Source organism: Hemitrygon akajei, chromosome 10 (assembly GCF_048418815.1).
Source record: "Hemitrygon akajei chromosome 10, sHemAka1.3, whole genome shotgun sequence".
NCBI classification, from domain to species: domain Eukaryota; kingdom Metazoa; phylum Chordata; class Chondrichthyes; order Myliobatiformes; family Dasyatidae; genus Hemitrygon; species Hemitrygon akajei.
In genome coordinates, this window is record NC_133133.1 from 93,427,096 (window position 1) to 93,444,470 (window position 17,375).

Here is a 17,375-nt window from a genome sequence, read left to right on the forward strand (position 1 = left end):
TACAGATAATATACGTCATCAATACTAAATCTAAAAGTGCGGGTATAATAATAATAATCAATAAGAAATAGCTCTATCATTGTCTAGGGGATAATGTATTGTCCGATGGAAATATAAAAGTCACTCAGTTATTTCAGGCTGCAGCCTTTGGTTGGAGTCAAGAGAGAGATTTTTAGAAACTTGCCGGCTTTTCCTTTTATGATTCCGATCCTTCAAGAGTTCCGTTGGTGTGGCCGGTCACTTGTGGCCTCTCCTTTAGCTAAAGATGTTCTTCTGTGGCGAGCCCGCCAACTCCCAGGCAAGGGAAAAGGACGCACGCGAGCCCCACCGGCTGTCGCTATTAAACGCTGTCACGGGATTTCTAGCGTCTCTCCTGGTGCGTCTAAAGGGGTTGTTCCCCAGACCCTCTTTTATCCTTACTCACGGGGTCTCAGATGTTAATCAGGTTGGGATGATGCAATCCCTCAACCAGCCCACTCTGGTCATCCCCTGAGGGGCTTCAATGAATAGTACAGTACTCAATACACAATTCTGTCTCCAAGAGACAATAGCCGTTATCCGTGGCTTTGTCTTGCTGAGGCCAGGACACATTCCAAAACCTTGAGGATTCTCTCTCATTTCCTGGGTCCCAGACCCAAATTAATAGCGATCTTGCGATTCTCAAGAAGGAGGGGGCGACTTTGTAGGCCCCTCAGAGTTGCGGCACATTCGTAACAGTAGTATTAAACTTTCTCAGAAATATGATTGTGCATTTATTTTAAATTTCTGAAAAATAAAATTTATTCACAGGAAAAATATATACAAAAGAATGAAATACTTTACATTCTTGGTCAGTACATTACGGAATGTATACTTTGGAGAGAGAGGGGTAAAAATACTGTCATCGCATGGCCCTGAAGTTATAACCCTTTCAATATTTGAGAGTCTTTCCCACCCATCTCCAGCCTCTTTGTGTAAAGTGGTGGAAGGAGCCATCTTGTGGTCCTTCCCCATACAGCCTTAGCATTGGCTGCATGGAGCTTTAGTTTTTACAAAACTACAAATGCTTATTCACTGACAAGATACACACGATGATCAGGGATTTACAAAAACTATTTATAATTTCAAAATAAAGGTTACTATTCTCTGGAAAACACAAGTTCAAGTGTATTGTCACTCAGCCGTGACCATGTATACCACCAAATGAGACAACATTCCTCTGGAACAAGGTGCATAACACACAGTACATATAACTCACATAAAGTAATATTACCACAAATAAGTTAACAAATACCAAGGTGGATACAAGTTAAAAAGCAAACAATACAACTCTACTATATGACCTGGGAGTTCAGTAGTCTCACAGCCTGGAGGAAGAAGCTGTTTCTCGTCACAACAGTCCTTGTCCTAATAATGTGGCACCTCCTTCCAGATGGTAGGGGATTAAAGAGATTGATGGACAATTTGATGGGTGCAGGGGGAGCACCGTTCTCAGAAATCCCCCAATGTACCCATAGGGATTGCAAGCTGCCTCTCCAAGGGCATCCGGGCACAAACATAACCTCAGAAGAGGGGCACCTGGATCCATGAATGGCCATCTTGATCAAGCTCAGGAAGAAGCAAGCTCGACAGGAGACCTACTGCCCTCCACCCACAGAGCTGAAGTGCAGCCAGAATCTGAGGAGCGAGTCCCTTCAGATTCTGAAAGAGGAGCTGCACCCTCTCACATTCCAGACGTATACGGTACACTGACCCCTCCCGGCCACAGAAAGGATATGAGGACGGGGTGTCAGTGAACCGGATGAAAAATGTGTTACACGGCACTGCCCCATGCAACTCCTTCCACACGGTTTCCCAGTGTACAAAGAGAGGGCCACTTCATAATGAGACTTCACTGAGCACCTCCCTCATTGCTGGATGGTGAAACACATCAGTATGAACATGTGGGATTTTGTGAATAAGACATGCCAGAGTCATTTTATGTGCTTTTCAACAGCATAGGCCTTCGCTTCCATTACGAGCAAACCAAAAGCAGTTGCCTTGCACAGATGTCATCATGTCAGACACCATCTCTTATAGTGAACACAAGTGTAAAGGGGGTTTCTTCTTTTTTCTTTGTTACTGTGTATGTAATCAAAATGGCTTCTTTGTTTCGTTAAAAGCAGGAATGCTTCTTTGTTGCGAGAGAGTGCTGGAAGCTTGTTTGGGTTAAAATTTACTGATAACGAGAATTGTATTCCTTTGTAAACCAATTGGGATTAATGTTGTTCTTTCTTCCGAGTCTGTAAGCTATTGTTGGCGAGCTTTTGGGCAGATTGGCGCGAGGGGTTGAGAGAGAGAGGATGCGATGCTGTAAGCTGGGTGAGGAACGGACCCCAAGCGGTGGTTCAAGGCCAGGAGGTACTCCGAGGAGAGGAGATAAAGCTAGATGTGCTTAGTTGACCACTTCGGGTGGTCCTAAGCTGCGAGTCGAGGAGTTCGGAGGGGATCGAATGGTGGCCAGAAGACTTCAGTAATTGAGCTCCAACGTTTGTGCACGAAGTGGTTTGGACTTTGATAAGTTTGGCGCCTTTTCTTTATTTTCTTTTCCTTCATATATACTGTATCATTATTAATCACTTAGTTATAGTAACCTTTATAAATTGTACTCATTTAATCGCATATGGTGTACTGTCTGTTTTTTGGGCGAGGCGGGGACATCACACAGCTGATTACCCAGTTTTGCGGGGCCGAAGGCTGCTCCCCCTAGACGAGAACGAGCTGAGCGAGCCTGAGGCGACCCAGGGGGTTACACAAGTTAACGATGCTGCTTGTTAATTACGTAGACCAGTTTCTATTACAAACAATATATGTCATCTATCACCCATTACATTACCTTACAAGGGTAAGGAACTGCCAGTTGCACAAGAGCAGCTTGTACAGGAACTGCCTTGGTGCATCAGAAAATGGCATGGTGGTATCGCTGTAAGACTGCTTACATTATATTAGACCTTTTCCATTGTGAAATCTTGGGTTCCGTGAGTAATCCCCCCTCAGTAGGGGTTAGCAGTGCCAGGATCCCTCCACGTACCTGATACTGCCCAACACCCATCAACTTGGGATGGGGACTCCTCTCCCACAGAGCACCATCACCTCTCCACCCTCCCACACTAACTGGCACAGGAACACTCTGACTAGATGTGACTAGACCCCAGACTCGATAAAACCGGAGCAGCCCCTGCAGAGCAGCACGACTGATTTCTGCTGCTGGGAGAGGCATGTCCTCCTGAAGGCAATCTCCCCTGGCAGAGGAAGTGTGTTGCCAGCTCATGCCATCTCAAAAGGTGCTGGCCGTACAGGGATCTCTGCAGAGTCCCGAGTTGCCAGCTGGGTATGTATGCACACCAGTGACTGACCGCCCTCCACAATCGGAAGATTCAGGATCGCAGAAGAGATCCGGTGTTCCTGTTGCCCCAGAAGTCATCCATCAGCCTTTTCTGGATCCAGGACTCAAAGGCAGTGAATAGGACCAAAGTGACCAGCCAGCACCACCAGCTGATTTATGGCCAGTGTCCCTCTCCAGTATGAGATTCAGTGCATCCCTCAGTGCACACACTTTTATCCTGGACAGTATCCATTATGATCATTCCCTCACAATACTTGGCTGAAGAACCAATAAATTTTGGACAGACCAAATGGCCTCCTCACTGAGTTGTTGACCACTTGATTGTCTGGTGTGTGCTCTGGGGAACAGTCTGTAGATCAGAATCCTTTGGCACGCAGCTGCTGGGGAATATCCTGTGACATGGACCCTTGCAATGCATCACCATGGCCTCTCAAACATTCACAGTCTGCAGAGCTGGTTGATCATTTCCTCCACAGTGCAACCATTGCAAGCTGCAGCGTACGCTGAGGGTGCCAAGTCACCTGTAGGGGAAGGCTCTGACAGGGAGATCACCTCTTACAGCTGGCCATGCGAGGTTTTGATGCTCGTTGGTCAGATCTGGTGAAGAGGCATTCTGCTGGATGGATTAGACTGTCTGCTCAGACAAAATCCAGAGTGTCCCTCTCCCTAGTGTCTGCTGTACAAATCACTGCCTGATGGACGTGGTCAAAGATACTCTCTGGAAGAACCATTCAACAAAGGCAACATCCAGCCGATGAGGTGTTGCACATTAGAGGGGCCAGGCCTACCTTCTGCAACACCCGGACAGGTAGAACCTCAGAACACTGTAACACTTGGTTCCACGTACTTTGGAACACACACTTCCTCATTCAAGGCGGTGGTCTTGAAGATCAAGACAATATTAGGTATGTACATTTTTCCCCATTCTCTGGGGACTTATGGATCATGTCTTGTTGAACTCCCTCCAACCTGGACGACATCCTGGGTGATTACCAAGGAAGAGGAAATCACCTCTACCTACATGTTCATTTTAGCGCACAACCTTGGTGTAGCCCACAACACATTGCTATGGGAATAGTAACACAATAAACTGAAATGTTCCTGAATTGGTCTTGTGGCTGTCAAAAATCCACTAATCAATACTGTCCTGTTGCCTGGCTAACATGCCAGTCTCAACCAAGACATCCAATGCAAAGATCAAGGTTTCATTCACCACTTTAAGATTTTGTTATTTGCACCAACTGATTGCTGTTTTATGCCACAAGGCCAAAAGTAATGCGCTGAACATGATCAACTGAGGTGAGTGGGGTATCAAAAGGAATCAAAGCTCTGCTGCTTTTAAGTACTCACTGCTGCAAAGAGGCTAAAGTATCGCCATGAGAGAGAAAGTTCACCTTTTAAGTTGATGACCTTTCACTAGAGACAGGAAGTGTTAGAGGCCATGCATAACTTACATCAAAGTTTAAAACATCCTTCTTATTTTGGTTCAGATGAAAAATCATCCATGTGAAATGTCACCTCCGCTTCCCTCTCCCCAGATGCTGCCAGACTTGCTGGGTATCCCCGACTGTCTGCTTTCATTCTTTGCACATACAAGTCCATGTACAAAGAGACAATATTTCAGCCATCAATGTTAGAGTTCAAATGAATCACTAACCTTGCTGCCCAAGCAAAAGGCATCTTGTAGTCTCCCAGCCTGCTACAGATCTGCCTTGCAGCCTTAAGCACTTTCTGTGCAGCCTGGAAATAGAGAGGGAAGTGTCAGAGTCAAACGTCCAAGCCTTGAAACAAATCACGCAGTTTGAATGTCAATCACACATCTACTGACTTCACACTGCAAACAAGCACTGACATTGCTCTGTAATCCTGATCATCACTGGGCAGAGAATGCTTCACATTAGACATATTCAAGGAGGTAGATATGCAAAAACACAAGCAGTTGGAATAACTCAGTAAGTCGGGTATTATCTATGGAGGCAAAGGGACAATTGACATTTCAAGTCATTACCCCGTATAAGGGCTAAGAACATTGATGTGAGGGAGCCAGTGTAAAGAGACGAGGAGGAGATGTGTGACTGGTGTTGGCAGTGATAGATCCATGAGATGGGAGAATGATGGACAGGTACAGCCAGGTGGGGATAGAGGAATGCAGATGAAGGCTGGGAGGTTACGTGGAGGCAATAAAGGGCTGCAGATGAAAAGAAGGTAATATGTACCACCAAATAAGAGGGTTATGGAGGGCAGAGGGAAGGTGAGGGGATAGTGGACCCAGTGGTTGGGTGTATGAATGAAAAGTAGATGGAACCAGAGTAGGGGAGGGTAAAGAAACTGCTTAACAGAGGGTTGAGGGATTGGAAAGAATGGGGTGTATGAGTGGGCCTGAGTGGATCAGGAGGGGAGTGATAGGAACAGAAGGTATCTGGTTATCTCACTGCTGCCATCATGTAGAAGGTACAAAAGCCTCAGTACTCGCATCACCAGGTTCAGGAGCAGCTACCACTCCTCAGATATCAGGTTCTTGAACAAAAGGGGATAACCACACTCTCTTGTCCATCTATTGAAATGTTCCCTCAACTAAAGATCTACTTTAAGGACTCTAAGTTGTTATCTCATGTTCTCATTATTTATTTCTACTTACAAATATTTTCATTTGAACAGTTTGTTGTCTTCTGCCCTCTGGTTGATCTTAGGTATTATTCTATAGAATTGCTGGGTATGCCTACAGGAAAATGAATCTCAGGGCTGTATATGGTGACACACATGTACTTTGATCATAAAAGTTACTTTGAACTTCCTCTGAATTGAAAAATTCACCGTTCATTCCATTAGGTTTCAGACAGCCCAGGAGAATAGAAGCCACCGGTCCCCTAGTTTGTGGCCATTGATATATTTCATACCACTGGGGACTGGATGTATAGTGGGTGATCAGCTATGGCCAAGTTAAGACGGCACACTGGAGCAGTCTCTCACAGCTACTTCAGACTTGGGCTCAGTTGTGACCACCAGGGCTGCCTGTGCAGAGTTTGCATGCTCTCCCTGTGACTGTGTGGCTTTCCCAGGTTTTCTTGCACATTCCAAAGTCACTGGCCATGGTAAATTATCCTAAGTGTGGACAGGTGGTTGAGTCTGAGAGAAATTATACAGGAGAATTTAAAAAATAGATTAGTGTAGTTTCAGTGTAAATGTGTACTTGATGATCAGTATGGGCAAGGTAGGGCAAAGAACCCATTTCCTCCCTGCATGACTCTTAAGAGCAGTTGAAAAGAAAGCATTGATCCAGTTTGGGAAATGCGTAAAGTAAATTTAATGTAGAGAGCAGAAATCAAAGGACATGTTAATGGGTGGAACAAGATTGCAAGGGAGGAGGCTCACAGCAGGACAACATGGACATTCACTCAGAATTAATAGCCCGTCACTGCACTGTATGTTCTGTGCAACAAGGTCTCTTTCTTGGGTTGCCGCCAGCTTCTTGTTGTGGCCTCTCTCCCATGACAGGCACCGCCTTCTCACTTGCCTTTTTGAAGGCAGCGCCACCCCACAGGAATTAACTGAGCAGCGAACACACAGTCTTAACATGCCAGAGATATTTTCCCTCTCTGCCTAATAGAAGGAGAAACAGAAGTCAGGACTCTACACGATTGGTACAGCCAGAGGGAGAGTGGTAATGAAAGGCAGCAATGTGAAAAAATCCACATCTTTCCCAGTCCTCGCCTCAAAACTCATCTGCAACGGAGGTTTGCAAGCTCTCTCTCGTTTTGACAAAGTCCAATCCCAGGATGGTGGGGAAAAGAGCTGGGGTGGGAGCAGAAAGAGTGGGAGCTCTTTCTGTTAGCTCTAAGGGTGGAAACACATGACATTTGAGTGAGGGTGAAGGGAGATGACAGGCGAGGAGGCAAGCAAGGTAGGGGCAGAGTCTGAGAGAGAGAGAACAAGGGAAAAAGCATGCGAGGCAGCTAGTGTACTTATTGTGCACCCACACACGCAAGGAAGACTGTGCATGCGTACATGTGTCTGCAGAAGAGTGATCAGCAATTGTGTAATGGCTAGCAGGGTCTGAGGTGGCAATGATACTGGGCAGCCCAGGTGGTCAGTAGTGAGGGTGGTCACAGGATCCCTGGAGAGAGAGGATCTTGGACTTTTGAGGTGGGGCATTGTCAGTGGATTGTGCATCGCTTACCTGCTTTTTCCAGCTCCAGCTACTATAATAAGACCAGATCTCCCTGTGAGTGCCAACAACAGATGACCTAGACCAACATGGCCCAGGTTGCTGGACATGCCCCCAAAGGAACAATGTCACTGTCCACACTCCCGGGAACTCAAGGAAACATACAATGCCCAGTCAGCTCTTTGCAATGATGCAAATCAAATGGGAAATAATTGTTCTGAACATCACTCACAGAAAGATCCTTTTAGTTTTAAATCACATAATGCTGAAAATGATTATGCAGTATAACTTCTGGGATATACAAGTATTACTTCTCTCTTTGTACTGAAACATTATTTGTAAAGTTACATCTGGACTTAACCACAGAAGTAAAGCCTTCAAAACTGACTGAATACTTCTATGTAACACTTCCTTCCATTGTGCCACTGCTTTCCTGAAGCCTCTCAAGTCAAGTCTCAGCAAAGATTGTAAGTGAGAGTCAGAACATATTTAATCCTTAAATGAAGCGTCACTCTGCAGGCAAACTGAAATCTGCAACAACATATCAAACCTATTCCACCACTCAGACCGTGGATGATTTTTACCCCAGTGTTTCATCCCTTGATATAGTGACAAGTATACACTCGGACACTGTGGGACAATGGAAGAAATTGATAGGGCCCTGGAAGGGGTACTTGTATCACTGTTAGCCATGGGTGAGGTACTGTAAGGGTAAAATGTAGCTAACATTGCACCTTTATTTAAGAAGGGTGGCAACGACAAGCCAGGGAACTACAGGGCAGTGAGCCAAACAAGTATGGTAAGAAAATTACTTCAGGGGATTCTGAGAAACAGGATTTTAACATTTTAATTCTGATTTCCATTGCCGTTCTGATAAGTCAATCCATGGCCTCCTCTAGTGTCAAGATGAGGCTACCCTCAGGGTGGAGGAGCAACATATTCCATCTGGGTACCCTCCAACCTGATGGCATGAATATAAATTTTTCCTTCTGGTGAACAAAAATTCCCCCCCCCCCCCCACCATTCCTCTATTCCCCACTCTGACCTTTTACTTCTCACTGCCTATAACTTCCCGCTGGGTCCCCTCCTCCTTCCCTTTATCCTATAGTCCCCTCTCCTATCAGATTCTTCCTTCTCCAGCCCTTGACCTTTCCCACCCACCTGGCTTCACCTATCACCTTCTGGCCAGCCTTTCCCCTCCATTGTTTAATTCTGGCATCTTCCTCCCTTTTCTCTCAGTCCTGAAGAAGGGTCTCAGCCCGAAATGTCGACTGTTTACTCTTTTCCATAGGTACTGTCTGACCTGCTGGTTTCTAGATCTACTTGCATTTGAGAGGCGTGGAGTGATTAGGGATCATCAACACAGCTTTGTGCATGACAAATAGTCCTGCAAATTTTGAAGAGATGACAAAGGATTTTATTAAAGGGTCTTTAACAAAGTCCCCATTAGAATCCAGGGTAAGCAGGCCAAATGATACATCATCATCTTGATGGCAAGTATCAGAGGTGTAGGTTTGTTTGTTTTTTTCCAGAATGAAGGCCTGTATTTGGTAGTGTACTGCAGGAATCAGTGCAGGCTCCTCATTGTTTGGCATATTAATAATATAGATCAGAATGTAGTTGCCAAAATTTGCAGGTGAATCGAAAGTTCAAAGTAAACTTATTATCAAAGTATGTGATACAAATTATGTATCACTATATATTACCTTGAGATTCATTTTCTTATAAATATACACAGTAGAACAGAGAATTACAATGGAATCGATGAAGAACTATACACAAACACTGACAATCAATGTGGAAAAGATGACAAATTGTATATGTGTATGTATAAATAAATCAGTAAATAATACTGAGCACATGGGCTGCAGAGTCTTTGAAAGTGACTGATAGGAGATGGAATCCATTCAGATTTGAGGTGAGTAAAGTTACCTACGCTGGCTCAGGAGCCTGAAGGTTGAAGAGTAAACAATTGTTCCTGAATAGTTGGTGGTGTGGGACACCGCTCATGTACCTTCTTCCCGATGACAGCAGCGAGAAGAAAGCATGTCCTGGATGGACAGTGTCCTTGATGATGGATACTGTTTTCTTGTGGCAGCGCTCCTTATAGACGCTCACAATGGTGGGGAGGCCTTCGCCTGTGATGGACTGGGCTGCATCCACTGCAGTAGGCTTTCCCTACATTGTTGGTATAGTCGGCAGTAAACAAGGTTACAACAGGATATAAAATTAGTAAAGTGGACCAAGGAATTGCAGATGGAATTTTACTCAGATATGTTTATGTCGGGAAGTTAAGCTGGGGCAGAACACACACAGCCATGAGCAGCGTTATCCAGAGAGACATAGCATTACAAAGACAAACTTCCCCCGAAGTGATTAAGCAGTTAGACAGGTTAGTGAAGAAGTAGTTTGTCACAGTGGTCTTCACCAGTCAGGGCACTGAGTACAAAAGTTGTGATGTTACACAGCAGCTGTGCAAGACATTGGTGAGACTAAACTTGGGAGTACTGTGAGCAGCTTTGGTTGCCATACTACAAGGAGATGTGATTAAGCTAGAGAAGATGCAGAAAATGTTCACATGGATGCTACCTGGACTAGAGGATGAGTTATAATGAGTGACTCGAAAGGCTGGAGCTATTTTTCCCTTGATCATAGGAGGCTGTGGATAGATCTTATAGAAATGAAAGGGATAGATAATATGGATGGACACAGACTTTTGTCTAGGGTAGACAAGTCCTAAACATAGAAGGCTTAGGTTTAAGATGAGAGGGAAAGACTTAAATGGGACTTAAAGGGCAAGTTGTATTTTAGACAGCGGATAGTGGGAATGTGATACAAGCTTCCAGTGGAACCAGCACTACTGGGAACAACTACAATGTTTAAAAGACCTTTATCACAGGTACATGGATAAGATGCAAGGGCGATATGGACCAAAAGCTGGCAAATGGTATTAGTTCAGGTGGACACCGTGGTTAGTTTAATGAGTCCTACTTCGTCCTGTATGACTCTGTGACAAAGCTAAATCATTTATCACACAGAATCCCTCTACACTTCCATCCTACAATAGGTTATCTGAAGACCCTCACCTCTTCCTTGAACAGAAGCCCAACCAGTTCCCCTTCACAACACAACACATTCATTTGCTTGGCTCACATTCAACAACTTCTTATACTCCACTCATTTTCTCCACATCAATGGAGCTGTCCTGGCTTCAGTTCGGCAGTCTACATACTGATGACTGCATTTAGGCTGATGCATTTCAAAATGTGAAAATTTCCACACTTGACTGCCAAATTCCACACTGCCCTCACGTTCATATGATCCATCTCCAACTCTTCCCTTTCTGGATCTCATTGTCTGCATCTCAGAGGGAATACCAATCACCAATATCCAGAACTCTGACTATATCTTCTTGTGAGGATGCTATTCCATTTCAACACATACACCCGACCTGCTGAGTTACTCCAGCATTTTGAGTGTTGCTTTGGATTTCCAGCATCTGCAGATTTTCTCATATTTGTGATACTATTCCATTTTTTCATCTCCTCTGTTTCCACAGTATTTGTTCTGAACTGATTTTTTTTGTAATTTTTTTTTAATTGAAGTTCATCATCAAACATTTCCATAAGATGTATTTCAGACATTGTACATATATATCATATAATCATATATATCACAAATCTCCACGAAGTATTTATCTGAGGTATACACTTATAGAAAAGAGTGGAAAGAAAAAACAAGCAAAAGGAACGAACTATGTAGAAGTAGGGAGTGATCTTTTTTTTACAACAGATTCATTGATTTGTGAGAATAAAATCAGGCCTATGAGGCATTATGTAGTTAAACCATTTTTCCCCAGTATGTATCAAATTATTCCAGCTTATGATTAACAGATGCTGTTACCTTCTCCATTTTGTAAATGTCCATTGTAATTTCCATCTATGCATTTAAAGTTGGGCTCTCCTTTGATAACCATTTCCAAGTATGAGTCTTTTTACCAGCCACCAACAGTATATTCATTAAATATTTATCTCTTTTCAACCATTCTTGAGGTATTTATCCAAAATATATGGTCTTACTCTCTAAGGGTATTTCACATTTAAAGATGTCTTTTAGGGCACTGATTTTGTAACATCATTTCTTCTGTGATATTTTCTTTTTTCCTTAACTCTGGCCACCCCTCCACCATGTCTTACCTTTTTACCTTCCACTCCTGCCCCTCTGCCAGAGATCCTGGGTCCTCATCTCACACTCAGAAATTGCCACTTTCAATGACTCATCTTCCCAATTGCCCTCATCTCCTACAGGACTCCACCAGTGGATACAGGTTCTCGGCTCTATCAGCACTTTGGTGGAACTCTTCCCTTTGTCACTCTGGACTGTTCTTCCTCTCCACCGATTGTTTTCTTTCTCAGTTTTTTCCCCCCACACAACTGCAGGAGAGGCAACAGAGCTATTTTACCTCGTGCTTTCTCAGCATTAATGAGCCCAAACATTCCACTAATGGAGCAGCCATTCTCCTGCACTTCTTCTGAACGTGTTCTGTATTCACTACACAGGATGTTGATTTCCTCATCAATATGGCTTTGGTGGCCTCTGTTCATTCTGTGGGATTATGAGCTTTGAGTTATCTGTCACATTAAGTGACTGGGTTGGGAGATAAATCTCATTCTGATCTGTGTGACTTTGGCCTCCTATGTTTTTGCAATAAAGGCCAATAGAAGCATGAGGAGTACCATCTAAGATTGCATCTCAGCACTGTGGGATTCAATACTGAATTCAACAATTTCAGATAGTTCACTGATTTTGGTTTTAATCAGGATACACCTGCTGTGCTATCAGTTAACCCAGTTTTTCTCTCTTCAGACACTTTGTTTGATCTAGCTCTGGATTCCAGAGTGTGGCAAGAACCCAAGGGCAGCAGTAGATCCCACATGCATCTTCATAGCTTTAACAGGAACCTCTCTTCATTTTCTCTCATTCTCTCTAAAACTACTCATTTATTAGAGAATTCAATAAACACCGGTAACACCTGAGTAATCCTGGCCTCCTTGTCAGAGATACTGATACACCACTCTCCCATCCCCTCCGCAATTTGAAATTTACTTATGTTTTCCTCTTTCCCAGATATGATGAATGAAATGATTGATAGATAGATACATTATCAATCCCAAAGGAAATTACAATGTCACAGAAGCATTGCAAATGCAGGGATAAGCTAATATACAAATAGTAGAAGAGAAGTAGAAAGAATAAAAAATAAGTTACCTCAAACAGTCCAACAGGACGGGGTCATCACCTCCCCAGCTATAGGTTAACTCATTATAGAGCCCAATGGCCGCAGGTAGGAATGACCTTGTATCGCGCTCTTTGGAGCAGCACAGTTGTCTTAGTCTATTACTAAAAATGCTCCTCTGTTCAGTCAAGGTGGCAGTCAGAGGGTGAGAAACATTGTCGGTATTGCCAGGATTTTCTGTAGGGTCCTTTGTTCTATCACAGCCTCCAGTGTGTCCAGTTTGACTCCTATAACAGAGCCAGCCTTTCTAATCAGTTCATTTGGGAGAGGGAATTTGTTGGTGTTTCAGGTTGAGACCCTGCATCAGGACAAGGAGTGGAGAGGGAAGATCTTGCAGGACATGCAGCAAGGTATTCAAATCATATAAGGTTACAAGTCCACGACGGACATCAACGAGAGCGACACCTCCCTGCCTGAGAGGCTGAATACCTACGCACAGTTTTATTCAATGGATGATGTAAAATCGAGGAGAGTCCCCTCGCCCCCTGTGAAACAGGAACCCTCTCTGGCCATAGAGTTGAGGATCATCCTAGCCAGGGTACACCCATGCAAAGCTATGGGGCTGGACAACATATCATGTCAGGTGCCGAGGATTGTGCAGCCCAGCTAACAGAGATCCTGACAGACATTTTTAACATCTCTTTGCAGCCATCCACAGTCCCTACAGGCTTCAAGGCAGAACCATCATTCTGGTGCCCAAGAGAGTGATGGCAACTGCCCTAAACGATCACCACCCAGTGGCAATGACATAAAGAAGTGCTATGATCAGCTGGTAATGGATTGTATAAAATCCCACCTTCCAACTACGTTGTACCTTTTACAGTTCACCTGCCCTCAAACTGGTCCATTGGTAATGCCATAGTCTTAGCACTCCACTCTGTTCTGTCCCACCTAGAAAACAAAGCCTCATCTGCCAGGAAGCTATTCATCAACTCCATCTCAGCATTTAACTTGATCATCCTCAGAGGCTGGTGGGTACACTGTCCTGACTGGGGTTCAAGATGTAACTGGATCTTGGACTTGCTAATGGAAGGACCCCAGTCAGTCCGAGTTGACAGGAGTATCTCAAGCTCCATCATGCTAAGCATTGGTACCCCCCAGGACTGCGTGCTCAGCCCACTGCTGTTCACGCTGCTGACTCACGACCGCACTGCCAGATCCAGCTCAAACCACATCATCAAATTCGCTGATGATACTTCAGTGGTCGGCCTCATCAGCAACAATGATGAGTCAGCATAGAGAGAGGATTGTCAAATGATCTAAGTCTCAGTATGGACAAGGCAAAAGACATGATGATTGTGGACTTCAGGAAGGCTCAGGTCAACCACTCTCCACTGCACGTCAACGGCTCTGCTGTGGAGAGAGTGAAGAGCACAAAGTTCCTTGGTGGGCACGTAACGAATGATCTAACCTGAACCCGTAACTACACTGTCTCACTAGTCAAGGCGGCACAGCAGCATCCACACTTTGAGGAGATTGAACATGCAGGCATCCCCACCCCCACTCTAACACCTTTCTACAGGAGCACCGAGAGTGTCCTGTCTGACTGCATCATTGTGTACAGAAGCTGTAAGGCATCAGGCTGCAAGGCCCTACAGAAGACAGTAAAAACTGCCGAGAGGATCACTGGAGCCTCCCACACCGTTTGTGGCATTTAACGAGAATCTTGTATACAATGGGCCCAAAGCATTGTTGAGAATCCCTACCATCCATTCCACAATCTTTCTGACCCACTACTGTCAGGAAGGAGGTCCAGGAGCATCAGGACTAGGACTGCCAGACTGGGTAACAGCTTCTTCCCTCAGGCTGCGAGACTAATATATACCCACCAAGGTTTCATCAATAGGACAGCCAGCTGTTCACTGCTTACCTGTGTTGTTCACTTTACATGCATTTTGATTGATCTTTTCTTAACTTATTTGTGGTAATATTTTGTTTTACAGTATGTGCTGAGTGGGATATACATATTGTGGGTACACCGTGGTCTGGAGGAACACTGTTTCATTTGGTTGTATACATGTACAGTCAGATGACAATAAACTTGAACTTGAAGATAGTATCAATATTACAGTTTGACACCATCTTCCCTCTTCAGGGTCTTGACTGCAAATGCCATAAATTCCTCCCCCGCCTCCCCCCCCCCCCCACAGATGTCATTTGACCTGCTGATTTCCTTTAGAAGTTGGTTTGCTTTTGCTCCAGATTTCAGCATCTAAAATCACTTATGTCTCCCTTGCATCAGCGCTCTAAGCTACAATCCTTAATCCACCGTTCCTTTCCTACAGCTTCCCAACATGGGAAAACACTTCAGCTTTTAATCATTCTACCTCCAAGTGAAATGTGAAGATGCTGAGCAGATTGACATGTAACAAAGAAACTGTCCTCGTTACAACAAGGGCCTGGGGCTTGTGAGCATCGTACATACCTTGCCTGTATCAGAACTTTTAATGTATGGCTCAGCAGACTGTGCAATTCCCCCTTGGAGCACCTTCTCCACCCGGGCCACTAGGTAGATCTCTGGGTGAGGGACCGTCACTGAGAATATACCCTGCAATAAACACATACACACAGACAACATCAGAGTCCAAACAATGGCCATAAGAAATCAGTGTACGTTCTTGGATTCATTCATAGAAGCCCATTGAACCTGATTTAGGACTTCAGGCACTAAATGCAGTGTCTGGCTAGAACCCCAAATCAATGGTAACAAAGGGGATGCCCACATCACAGGGGTCACTGGGTCTGACCTTTTAGATCAGCAATCAAAATAGCTGCTTTATCAAAGCCATTGGCTGTTATAATTACTCTTTTCTGCCTTTGATAATGTTGGCCCTTGGTTTAAGATGGAATAATATTGCAAGGCTATAGAATACCATCTTGGTGCAACCTCACAAACCTGACCTTATTCCAAAGCTCTCAACACGAGATTATTAGTGACCACAGTGCATTGCCATGTTTATACACAATAATGCACAAATTACAAGGTGATTATAGGTTCGCGACAGAACGATAACAATTGCTGAATGTTTCACTGTCATTGTCAGGCCAGCAAACAATGGAACACAGGCAATATCATCTTTTCCATGATGATTCAAAGTTTGGATGGGTATCTTGTTGACTTTGCTGCCATTTGTACAAGCATATCAATTGAGAAAGTAGTGAAAGTCTGGATTTAGTTTCTCTGAATGATTTTACTGTTCTCTGTGACACTATTGGATCATAGTACACAAACATCCATTGCTTTGTTACTCGATATACATCTTCTCAAACAGGGGTTAGCCAAATTGGAAGAGTGGTGGTTAGGAATGCATGGGAAACACATTCATATTCCAAGTGTTTCACAGGCATCGGAGAAGAAGAAAAATAAGTTGATTCACAAATGTATTCTTCAAGTTGCTTCTCTGATCAGTCAGGAAGCAAGGGGAAGGCCAAATAAAATCAACAGTTTGATGAATCATCATTCAAAACCAAATCAGAACCTTAAGGTGGCATACATTCATTCTTTCTATGGCCCTCCCTGTATTGGAGGTAACGTGTCACTGACACCACCATTTAAATGGGTAATATACCCCTCACTGTGTTGCTGACACCACCATTTAAAGGGGTAACATACCCCTCACTGTCGCTGATACCACCATTTAAAGGGGTAGTGATAATGTACCCCTCACTGTGTTGCTGACACCACCATTTAAAGGGGTAACATACCCCTCACTGTCGCTGATACCACCATTTAAAGGGGTAGTGATAATGTACCCCTCACTGTGTTGCTGACACCACCATTTAAAGGGGTAAAGGGGTAACATACCCCTCACTGTCGCTGACACCACCATTTAAAGGGGTAGTGATAATGTACCCCTCACTGTGCTGCTGACGCCACCATTTAAAGTGGTAATGTACCCAGTGTCACTACCACCATTTAAAGGGGTAATGTACCCTTCACTGACACCACCATTTAAATGTACCCCTCTGTGTCACTCCCAGCATTTAAAGGGGTAAAATACCCTTCACTGTCTCTGACACCAGCATTTAAAGGGGTAACATGCCGCTCACTGTTTCTGATGCCACCTGTATTGGGGGTAGCAGATCCACCCCACCACTGCGATCCTACCTGTTTCGGGTAACAGAGAAGCTTCTCGTCTATCCCCTTCAGGCGGCTGCCATGATGGTCCTCGCTCGTCTTCCCATTTTCAGCTGCTCCCTCTGAGCGGCTCTGTAACATTTCGCGCACGGCTGGGGGATTCAGTTCCACGTGGAAATCCTCAGAGATCTTGCAGTTGTTATTGGTATCAAACAGTGCAAGGGTCACAAAGAAAGGTTCAACCTGCAGTGGGACACATTGACACAGTGAAATTGGGAATGTAGGTGTACTGAGCATAGGTTAATATGCCAGTGGATCCCTTTGCAATACCAAATATGTGTTTACATAACACCTGGTACATTCTCACTTTACTCTGGGAAACCCTGGGACAATCCCAGTGAAGTACTTTAGACAGGCAGTCACTGCTGAAATGCTGAAAGGCAGAAAATATAAACTACCAATTTTTGCACTG

General features: G+C 44.3%; 1 protein-coding gene across 1 annotated transcript in view; it reads right to left on the reverse strand.

Moving 5' to 3' along the window:
* Positions 1-17,375, reverse strand: part of LOC140734545 (dedicator of cytokinesis protein 11-like) — a 290,183-nt gene that overhangs the window by 190,863 nt on the left and 81,945 nt on the right. Inside the window, exons 12-14 of the mRNA XM_073058668.1 lie at positions 16,934-17,146; positions 15,251-15,373; positions 5,022-5,104 (exon numbers count right to left, since the gene is read on the reverse strand). Coding sequence (XP_072914769.1) covers positions 5,022-5,104; positions 15,251-15,373; positions 16,934-17,146 — 419 coding nt within the window. The remainder of the gene's footprint in view (positions 1-5,021; positions 5,105-15,250; positions 15,374-16,933; positions 17,147-17,375) is intronic.